Below are 11294 nucleotides of genomic sequence, written 5' to 3'. Positions count from 1 at the left end.
TGTGGATTTAATATACGTAGTCATGGGGACGCCAGCTGGAGGAAATAAATAACTACTGACAGGGAAATTTGTACTTATTAAGAGTTTTTACTGAAATTTTGCTAAATAAAAATAAAGGATATATTAAACAGACTTTGGTATTCCATGTTTTTTTTGCTGAGTGTGCATTTTCTAATGAGGCTAAAAAGTACCAAAAATGATGCTTGGTTAATTTTCGTCTACAATAAAGTATTAGGGCCACATTGAGGAAAAAAAATCTCAGACAAGCCATTAAATTTATTATTATTATTATAAATATGCGAGAATAAAGTTGTACAGTCCTGAAGAGAAAAGCTAAGCATTTCTTTATATTTACTCAATGAAATGTGACATGTCAATTTACGGGATACACCAGCTTTGAGATTTTATTCATCATATTTCTATACAAAATATACATAACATCCAATTGGAGTCATGCAGACGTAATACCATCGTAATAAATGTGAGTGCTATACATCATGACAATGTTATTGCTTGATTTAATGCTTTTTTGGGGGGGTGGGGGGGGTGTCTCCAGCATATCTGAATGTACGTCATACATGGAATTTAGTATTAAATCATACAAAAAAGTGAAGCACTGCATCGTCTACGAGGAGTGACACATTACGATTGAGCTCAAAACCTGGCTGACATGATATATAATATATATATATATATATTTCTATTTATATACATATATACAGTGGTGTGAAAAAGTGTTTGCCTATTTCCCGAGTTCTCATTTGTTATACTTACATGTTTCAGATGTTTGGTGTTTTTAAGGCCATGTCACAGCATCTCAATAGGATCCTCAGCCATTCAGAGGTGGACTTGCTGGTGTGTTTGGGATCATTGTCCTGCTGCAGAACCCAAGTTGGTTTCAGTTTGAGGTCACAAACAAATTACAGATAGCCCCAGATCATCACACTACCACCACCATATTTTACTGTTGCTATAAAAAGCAGTGTTACTTTTATGCCAATGACTTTTTCACACAGGGTTTCATTTAAATAACAGTTTTGTCATTGTGTGTTGCCATTGACTAATATTTATATTTGTTTGATGATGATGAAAAACTCAAACACTTTTTCACACCCCAGTAGATCCCCGTTGTTCATGGGAGTTACATTCCATGCCTACCTGCGGGTGGCGGGAATCCGCAAGTAATTGATATGGCTCACTCTTCCCCTTCCCAACCCTGATTTGGGATTAACATTGCAAAAAGATAAGCGACAGTTGGAATTATCGGAATAAATTCAGTTCAAGAACCCAACTTTCATCATTTGGAACAGAAGCTACGTAACAAGCTAAATGCTAAGTGTGACTCACACTCGCTCTGAAGCGGCTAGCGGTAGTAGGAGGCTCCCCTGCTTTAGACCCCGACGAGTTTCACTGTAGCTGGTCTCGGATAAAAATTCGAAATCTCCACGCTTGACTGGAAAAAAAAAAATACAAATCAGGTGATTGAATATGAAAAACAAGTTAAAGTATCACTTAAAACTACAATGTTCCCTTTATTCAGTATCTGAAGGACGCTTCTTGGCTTGTCATCCCTGACCAGAAGCCAAGATGGATTCCACTTTCCCTGACATGTTTCTCCATAGCTGCGATGTCCTGGTGGAATCCTTCCCCGTGCTCATCACTTTCTTTACAGTTCAATGGAAAAAAAATCTAAAAGGGGAATGCAAAAAGTCTTCAGTCTTCAGTGACAAATTGCAGCCAAGGGCTTTGTAGGACGTCTGGAGGTTTTCCACCAGCTGCTTATAAATATCTGCCTTGTAGTTTCCAAGAAAAGTCCATTTCTGCTACCGTTCATGAAATTTCTCTTAAAGCATGCATTTTGTCCACTTCCAAGAGAGAGATTTCTGAAAATAAAAACAAAAAATGTTATATAAAAACTGTAGACATATTCAAATGAATGAATGAATGAAAAAAAAACACACTTTGGGTTAAGTGTTGCAGCACTGAGGTGGAGGGATCTTCTGGTTGGAGTCCACTAGATGACATTGTCAAACATATGCATGGACTGCATGATGTTCTCGTCCTGGAAGAAAAGGACCAATGTCATTTATTAGTCCGACATGTGGAAATATTAAAAAAAAAAAAACGGACCTTGTGGCATGTCTCTAAGAACTCCTCGATAGTGACCACGCCATCGTTGTTCTTGTCCATCTTCTAGAAGGTGATAGTCATGTTAGATGTTCTGTTTCCACTGTCTTGGGTTCCATTGGAATTAATACACTTTTTTTTTTTACTTTCTTTCATTCTTGTATATTCTCGTTAATTCCTGATATGAACCCTTTACAGAAAACTCATTACAATTCTGACTTCAGTATAAGTATATTTGTGTTTGAATATATTGGTCAAAAATGCATATTTAAACTAATTGTATGTATTTTTAGCCTAAATGAAGCATTATCAAGCATAAAACTGCCAACATGAAATAAAAGACAAATACAGAAAACGCATTTAACGACATTGTGATGGTACTGTATGTAGTATTCTACACCGGTCACTAGGTGTCAGTAATATTACTGTAATATTCGGTGAAACACACACTCCAGATTTTTATTATCTTCATAAAAATCCAATATAAGCCACAAAACATTTACAACAACACACACGTGCACAAGTCTTATTTATGTCTGAAATGGCATTTTTTTCTATTATCATAACCGTCATACATTGTGTAATACGAGTGTAAACGTGACTATAGGGGTGTTATTTCATGTCTAGAGGGCTCTAATAATGTTAAAAACCACTAATTGTTTTTTCTAAGCTCTCAGTACAAAAATATTTCATTTAAAATGAAAATCGGGTCTGGAGCCACTTAACCACGATAATCTAGTATTGTAGTATTATTTTTAGTAGTTGTATATTTTAGCAGGAAGCCAAGATGTATTGTTTGTGGTTTCTTTGTTGGTTAGGAAGCAGAATTACACAAAAACTACAGCCCAGATTACCATGGAACCTTGGGGCCTTTATGGAACAAGAACCCATTTATTTGAGGCCACCCGCCACAGATACATTTGGAACGACACAGATAGATTTGTCTCTATTTTTTGTTAGTTTTTTTTCATGGTTTGGCTGGTCCTGCAACTAATACTCCGGAGCGACTGATAAACTAGTTATGTTATGTGGATTAGGGTATTGTTAGCTGAAAAAACTGTATTTTATACCACCTGTTTACGTTATGTAAAAGACACATTTCTAAATTTCTAAAGTATTTATTCTCTGCTTATAGAAGACAGAAGATCTTTGGGACTCGTGTTGAAAAAGTGTGAGCACTCCTGACTAGGGATGTCCGATAATTATCATGCAAACTCCACAGAGATGGCCGAGGGTGGAATTGAACTCGGGTCTCCTCGCTGCATCGGCAAAAAATAGCAAAAAAAATCGGACATCCCTACTCCTGACCTAATAATTCCACTTTCATTCATATGGCCCAGACCTGGAAGAAAGACTCCACGTGGTCCTTGGGGGCGCTGTCCCTCATGCAGGGGTACGTGTACTTGCCCATCATGTCGTAGATGGACTGCATGATGTCTGTCATCTCCTGAAAACAACAACACGTCATCAGTCAGTGGATAATAATTCAATAAACGCTTTTAGTGACGAGTGAAGCACCTCTCTGGTGATGCAGCCATCTTTGTTGAGGTCGTACAAGTTGAAAGCCCAGTTGAGTTTATCTGTGACGGAGCCTCTCAGGATGATGGACAGACTTATCACAAAGTCCTGCAGCAGGAGAAGAGGGATGCATGCATACCTAGTAACACGCCGATGCAGTACTGTGTACATATACTATATCATATACGCTCATATGCAGAGTAGAACAGGAGCGTGTAGAGGAGATGTTTACCTCAAAGCTGACCGATCCACTGTTGTGAGTGTCAAAGGCTTCAAACAGGAAATGTGCATACATACTAGTATCTGGAAAAAGGATATGAAAATGAATAAACTTTGCTTTTGTTCTGATTTTCTACAAGAAAAGCTCTGATAAAACATTCCACTGTTCTCAAATATCTTCATTTTTATTTTTCTACACAAAATAAGATGAAAAATAAATAAACAAATCAAGAATAAAGAAAATCAATCAATCAGTATAAATAAATATAATAATAATAATAATAAAAAATTAAGAAAGCACATATAGTTGGTGGGTAGACAAATGATTTTTTTCAGATTAAAATGAACAAAGCATTATTAGAGCCCTGTAGACATGACAAAACACGACTATAGTCACATTTATACTCTTTTTATTTACAACATATTGCGCAACTGCAGGGTCTTGAGACACATGCTAACTCGCAAACTAGAGAGCTAGCGACCTAAACGGTAGCCTTCAAGTTATTTCCTTTCAACTTAAATAGCCAAAAACTTACCACTTCCACACGGATAGGGAGGATAACTATTAACAGTTATTTAACCTTTAACATGAACATGAATCAAACGTAATAATTTTTTCTGGGTACATGATACCATACAGCATCCATATCAAACTTTACATTAAACTTTCATATCAAGGCGGGGGCCTCAAACTAGTGTCCTGCAGGCCACATTTGGCCCGCGGGCCGCGTGTTTGAGACCCCTGCATTCGATGTTGCATGTGTAGCAAATGCAATGACCAGTAAGGATGCAAACAAAGCAAGATGGTCACCAAACTGGAAATTCCCACAAAGACAATGACAATGAAGTAGTCATGTGTGTGTTTTTGTGGGTTTTTTTGTGTGTCTATTTCTTTTCTAAGCACACATCTTTGTAATTACTGTACGTTTATTTTGGTCCTGGAAGAGAGGAATAAAAAGAATATGCCACTGACCTCCCTGAGGGAAAAACTGAGAGTAGATGTTTTTAAAAGTCTCCTCGTTCACGGCACCACTGGGACACTCCTGCAGACGAGGTTGATAGAAAATGGATGAAATAAAAACTCACACACCAGAAATGTTGCAGATGTGACTGACGTTTTTGAACCCCCTGTAAAGAACCTGCAGCTCCTTCTTGCTGAAGTTGGTCTGCTCCACCAGACGCTCCAGTCCTTCAGGTCGGTAACGCACCGCAGACAGCTCGGCGTCGTCGCTCACGCTGTCTGTGTGAAGCACGGAGACAAGTGTTAGAACGCCGCAAAGGAGCCGAGGGGACGTGACCATGTGACACTTGCTTTCATTGATGGACGGCGTGGCGCCGGCGTGGTAGCAGGGAAGCAGTTTGAGGAATCGTTGCTTTATGGTCTTTTTGCTGGGTTTGGATGCTGGGTTACCTGGAAGGAACCAATCACAACAGAGGTCACATCAACATCATGTGGAGGCAGGGATTCCCAACCTGTGTGCCGTTTTTTTTTTGGCACAATAGATTTGACACATATTTTTACTTCTTGCAATATTATGTATTTATGGTCATAATATTTGGACTTTATTATCATTCGGTTATCACATAATTCTTCACTTAACACTTTACAATAATAAATCACAGTAGTTAATGAGCAATGAACCTACCTAACCGTAACCACTACTCATTAGTAACCACTCTACATGTATGTGTATATGATCATTTCCAATATGAAATGCACCTAACATTCATGTTTTTAAATTGAGGGAGGATGCCACACATGCAAAGTCTCTGCCCTACAGAGATTCAAACCTTCCATCTCCAATATGTTGGGCTCACATACTCACCACTACTCCACCGTGCTGCCTCGATTCTGAATGACGTTTCTCCCCACCTCGAGATCGCCTTCAAAACCCCAAAAACATTTTCTTTCCCTTTTCATCCCTTTTAAGTCTGCATGGAAGCATCCTGCCAGCAGAGGGCGGTGTTGCTCCATAACCAAACAAGAGAAGCAGCGCCCAATCACCATAATCACAAAAAGACTTCCAACATGCTTTTGTGTTCAAAGTGCAGCTGATGACATATATTTGATCTTCTGTGTGCCTTCAAAATCATCAAAAATGTCAGATACCGAGACGGATGCCCTTTGAAAATGGCTGTGTTTGAATGAGTTCATAACAAAACACTTTAAACGGTGTTATTATGAGCAATGAGGTGTTGCGTTCAAAGACACCACGTAATTTAAGGTGAATTTACTTGTTATTTTTCTGAAGCAAATTATACATCCAAATTCAGAGTTACAAAGTCGGTGATAAGAAAATCCACTTCATGTTTTTCTTCAACTTCCTGTTTGTTTACACACAGAGACACACATTTGTGTGTTGTTTAAAGTGTCCCAGAATGCATCTCCCAAATGAACATACAAGAAACCTATGTGAGTTAGAGATACATAAAGTTTATGTGCTAGAATAAAATGTAAATACATTTATTATAGTGTTAGTTATCACCCTTATATCAATATGTATCAATACAATATGGTGTTGTATGTGGTTACATATACATTTTTGACAGCCCTAATATATAAATATATAGTATATATATATATACTGTATGTCCTCGGACCAACACTTCCTCAGTCATGGACACTCCAACCTGCGACCTACTACTACTACTTTCAAACTATCCTGTATTTGGCGACATGTTGTGATGATATTTACTGATGCAATGTCAATCAGCAGGATGGAAAGGAGGCCACACACACACACACACACACACACACACACACACATAAGCAGTGAAGACACGTCTCATCTTTTTTTAGCTGAAAGCCTATTGCGTACATCTAAAACCAAAGAGAGGATACAAAGTTTCCCTGCTGATGTCATTCTTTTTCCCGCTTGCTATTTTTAGATATGACACAGGAGAGAAGATTGATCACAGTCAAATGCTTTCTGAGGGACACACACACACACACACACACACACACACACATACTAAAGCAGAAGAGCGCTGTAGGTGATAATGTGTGTGACGGCATGGACACAATTAACAACGGTTGCACATTTAAGTCCATGAAGTGTTTTAATGTGCTTCATGTCGCACAGCCTGGGGGCGACTCGGACTGTTTCAATCAATTTCATGCAGCCAACTGAGGCTGATCAATACAATCTCGCCTGCCAGCGGTGTTGTCTTTTTATTGGCCCACAGCACATTTAAAATTACAGAAATAACAACGACAAAAAACATGAAAAATCAGCAGTAACCTCACCAAAATTAAGTCAAAATATCAACTCAAATCAACTCATGCACTACCAAAGATGGAGTTGCTCCCAAAGACGTACGTCTTTTGCGTTTTATTTTATTTTTTTGTGCGAGAGACACAAAGAGGTCATGATGCAACTCCACAATAGAAGAGATCATGTTTGGTGCCATTTTAGGCTGAAAACATGGCTGCAATGTGGCATGAGTGCATTTTATAAAAACTCAGCCTACATCTTTCCTATTGAAATACATGTCCCGCAGCAACCAGGAAGAGCAAAGGCATCTTGCCGTGTAGCGCATAGGAGGTTAAACATTCTGGCTGAATTTGCATGGATAAATTTGTGCCAAAGGGAAAGTTATTTTTCACAAAGAGAACTGATAATTTGCTGAAACTTACCTATGTTCTACTGCTGATTACTAAAGAACGGAAAAAGGTACAAACAAACTTTTTTTCCCAATGAAAGATGAGAATCTAATCTTTCTTTTGGTGTATACTACATCTATATAGCCCAAAAACACAATATTCTGTGTGCCGTGAAAAATATGTCAAAATCAGCAAAAATGGCCACTGCGAAGAGGGGCGGCTTTTGAAAAATAAATGAGAAAAAAGCTATAATTGAACAACAACATTTTATTATTATTATGAGGATTTTTAAAATGAATTTTGTAAAATAAAATTGAAATAGTAAATAAATTCCAATAATTGGGTAATCTGACTATATTTATCTTTATTGATTGCTAAATGTGTAGGTCAGTTTTATATATATTAGGGCTGTCAGTCGATTAAAACATTTGATTACAATTAACGGCATTTTTTGTCCATAGTTAACTCACAATTAACCTCATTTAATCACAGGTAGAAATAAGTTTTCTATCTATAATAAGTAAGGGACACTTATTTGTGGTAAACTATTCGATGTGCATCGTTGTGTAATTAAAAATCTAATTTTATGTAAAAGGATATCAATTTCGGTCAAATCAATCAAACTATGATGTGGACTGAGGGTCAAACAGGAGTAGTGCACGTTAATCTTATCCACTGATATCGGTATCAGAAATTGAGAGTTGGACTGCGAAAAAGCCGATATCGGACTAATTCTACTAATTGTATTTTTTTTAAATCAGACAGCAGTTGGTTGGAAATGGTTCATAGAGTTCATACATGATGTTTACAGTTGTGAGTCAGCACAGGCCAAAAACAAAAACCTCATGACAGGCTAGCTGTGACTCTTAGCTAATAATGGGTTAGCTAATAGCTTAGCTAATATCAGCTAATAATTCCTCAATAAATACATATTTTTTTGTTGTGCATAATTCCCTCCATATTGATCACAACCAAATAAGCCATCGTGTCTCCAATCGCTTTAATTCCACCCTTAGTCCCCTGCCATCTGATTTGAGGTCCCATCATGGCGGCTTAAGAAGGCTAGGGAAGCTAAATGAATGTTAGTCAGATAACGTCGCCTGTCTGCTGCCTATAATCCTCCGTTCTGGATGCCCACACAAACACACAGCCTCAGCATTGACACATGTGAGTACGCTTAGTATTAGATGGCACCTCGTCCCATGAGGAGGATCAGCTTTGATGGTTTCTTACACAACAGTTGGCTCCTGAAGCAGATGTCAGCTTTCGAATGATGTTACGTCAACACGGCATCGAGATTAGGAGTTTTCACCAAACAAGACACGCACACGTGCAATCTGGGCCACGCGCACGTTCGAGCCAAGTCTTCTTAAAGTGACAGAGGGTCACACCGAGTTCAGTTTCGTGGCCAAACGGCGATCGAACTCCGAATTCACACCAGACGCGTCATACGCTTTCAAATCCCTTTTTAGATTTGAATCACGTGAATTTGACTTCATGTTTATTTTTGTTGTCTTTGTATGTATCCGCAGCACACTGGTAGGAGAAACACGGGAAAACAGCTTCCGGTACCAAAATAAACTTCCACTTTTTAACAAAATAAAAGCTTGGATGATGGATGACGAACAATTCATCTTTAAAGTGGAGATTTTAAATGACCCAAAACGCAACTTTTACAAGGGCAACATAAGACCAATATCAAGTTAGGTAAGTTAAATACACATAATCACCTGTACTTTTGTTTTGCTAGCACAAGTACCCAAAGCTACATCTATCTTATTTTGTCGTATTACTGAGTATTACATACATGCAGTGTAAATGTTTAAATGGCTATACTATATTATTTTCTTCTGAAATTTTCTTTTACAAAATGAAAATTACCAAGAGCTATTCATTTTTGGATTTCAAGCCAAACAAAGCCAATATGCTTGTTTTACCACAACATGAACAAAATGCTGGTATCCACAACACATCTTTTGTATTTCATAATACATTTCTATCTAGTATTCTGAACTGAAAACCTGAATGGAAAGCAGGTTTGCCCACCTCTGCTGGACCCCTCCAGCCGCATCCGCTGCCTTCTGAAGCACAGATGCAGGTGACTCCCTCGTAAACGCTCACCCATCATACGTCACACTTGAGTCCGACGCAGCCCCGCACACAACACAAGTTCCTCCTGCACTAAAAGCGCTACATGTCTGAATGCTCCCAAGGCGGTACTCATGCCCAAATTCTGCCCACACTTGTAAGTACAGTGGGTTGGGACCAGGGCTTTGTAGCCGCTGCCTGACGGATGATCACATCGCGAGCCTCAAAGTCACCACACCTTGCCAAGTACCAAAGTACCAAACGCCGAACCAACCTGAAGCTTTTTAAAGCTTTTTGGTGGCACATTTTGCAGTGTGCAAAATTATATCACTCTGTGGACGGTGCAGTGGGGGCGGAGCTGATCGGCGGATTGGAATTGCCGTTATGAAGCATGTATCATCCCATATCAATATCGTGGGGGGTTTTTCCCACTGGTATTAGCCGATCCCGATCAGTGGCGAATCGATTGGAGCAACCCTAACATGTAAATACACTAAGAAGTTACATATCTCAAGAAAAATATCAGCTTTGTCATATCAATGAAAAAGCATATTATTATTATTATTCTGATGGTGATGAATATTTTAATATTTCCATTTTCTTCTTAAATAATGTCTGTAAATTTTCCCAATTTTTTTAACTTTATTGCCATAATATTTTGACGTTATTCAAGTAACATGAGCACTTTTCTTCTTAGAATTTTTATTTATTATTAATTTTTTTCAACTTGAACTTTTTTTTCTAGTATTGTGACTTTAATTTTGCAAAATGACCACTGTGATTTTTTTCTCAATTTTTGCTGCTGTTGTGTGGATTACGAATTAAATTATTAGAATAGTAAAAAAAAAAAAAGAAAGCAATTAAAAAACAACAGCAGTGAGCAATGAATGCCCCCCCCCCCACCGCCCCAGGCTGCAATTAGGACCCCAGGTGTAAGTGTTGTTTGTGTGTCTTGTTAACGCACCTGTCCACTGTTTGGTGAAGCTCCAGCTGTGTATACATGCACGCATTATTCGGATCACACGTTTTTTTGCTGCTCTATTTTAGACTGAAAAATGATTTAAAATGTGCTTGTCTTTGTAAGTATGCAAAAAAGGGAGAAAAAGAGAGTGTCCTTGATCCCAGGATACTACAAAACACACCGAGTGAGATATTTTTAGATAACAGGAGATGCTGCAGACTTTTAGAAAGCTCTAAAAACGCCATCCAATGTCAACGTTTTACAAAGTAATCATAGAGAAAAGATCGCCAAGCCACAATAAGGTGCTTTTTTTCGTCTAAAAAGAAGCTTCAAAGTAAGGAGAAGACAATACCTGTGAGTGGGTCGTAGGATCGGTCCAGTTCTGTGGACTCGGAAAAACTCTGGTCGTGACTCCTGGACTTCATGGCTCCCCCAGGACCTCCAGGACGGACGTTAGAGTTCTAGTGTGGTTCTCATCTCCCAAACATCGAGGCAGGAGGAGCGGGGGGGTGAGTGGGGGGGGGGTGATAATCTTGTGAATCTCACATCATCCGTCCTGCTCTCCCTCCACGTCCTCCAATCCGCATCTTCTCCTTCATGCCTGCACCAACTTTCTACACTTCTTTCATCCTGTCATCAATCGGAGCACTCCGCCCGTTTCATGGCGATGGGGGGGGGGGGGGGGTTACTGCACATTTTGGTGTCAATTTCGATACCAATTGCGTGCTTGTTAATATCTAAACATATAATATAATAATAAACATTGTAATATTATGA

At 38.7% G+C, this 11294-nt stretch overlaps 1 protein-coding gene across 3 annotated transcripts; it reads right to left on the bottom strand.

The window, feature by feature from the left end:
- Positions 1-373: 373 nt before the first annotated feature.
- Positions 374-11023, bottom strand: LOC131119244 (A-type potassium channel modulatory protein KCNIP2-like). Of its 3 annotated transcripts, none has more exons than XM_078793156.1 (10): positions 10870-11023; positions 5173-5275; positions 4980-5100; positions 4838-4907; positions 3878-3948; positions 3646-3753; positions 3470-3574; positions 2131-2193; positions 1962-2062; positions 374-1883 (listed from the first exon to the last, which is right to left on the bottom strand). In XM_078793156.1, exons 1-9 carry the CDS (start codon positions 10940-10942, stop codon positions 2015-2017), a joined length of 762 nt encoding a protein of 253 aa, XP_078649282.1. In that variant the 5' UTR covers positions 10943-11023; the 3' UTR covers positions 374-1883; positions 1962-2014. The 3 variants fall into 3 exon arrangements, with proteins under 3 accessions (XP_078649282.1, XP_078649283.1, XP_078649281.1); XM_078793157.1 differs by lacking the exon at positions 10870-11023 and adding an exon at positions 8663-8864; XM_078793155.1 differs by having other exon boundaries at positions 4980-5275.
- Positions 11024-11294: the final 271 nt, after the last annotated feature.

The sequence above is a fragment of the Doryrhamphus excisus genome, linkage group LG9 (genome assembly GCF_037039965.1).
Source record: "Doryrhamphus excisus strain RoL-2023G ecotype Guam linkage group LG9, RoL_Dexc_Guam_v1.1, whole genome shotgun sequence".
NCBI lineage: Eukaryota > Metazoa > Chordata > Actinopteri > Syngnathiformes > Syngnathidae > Doryrhamphus > Doryrhamphus excisus.
The sequence above is the reverse complement of the archived record's forward strand: the minus strand, read 5'-3'. Positions and strand labels throughout refer to the sequence as shown.

Excerpts from the sequence above, each read along its gene's own strand:
- LOC131119244 (XM_078793155.1), bottom strand. The coding sequence starts at position 10,942 with ATGAAGTCCAGGAGTCACGACCAGAGTTTTTCCGAGTCCACAGAACTG. Across the intron at positions 3,575-3,645 it reads ATGGCTGCATCACCAGAGAG|GAGATGACAGACATCATGCA; the intron begins GTGCTTCACTCG and ends TGTTGTTTTCAG. Across the intron at positions 2,194-3,469 it reads ACGTGGAGTCTTTCTTCCAG|AAGATGGACAAGAACAACGA; the intron begins GTCTGGGCCATA and ends ATCACCTTCTAG.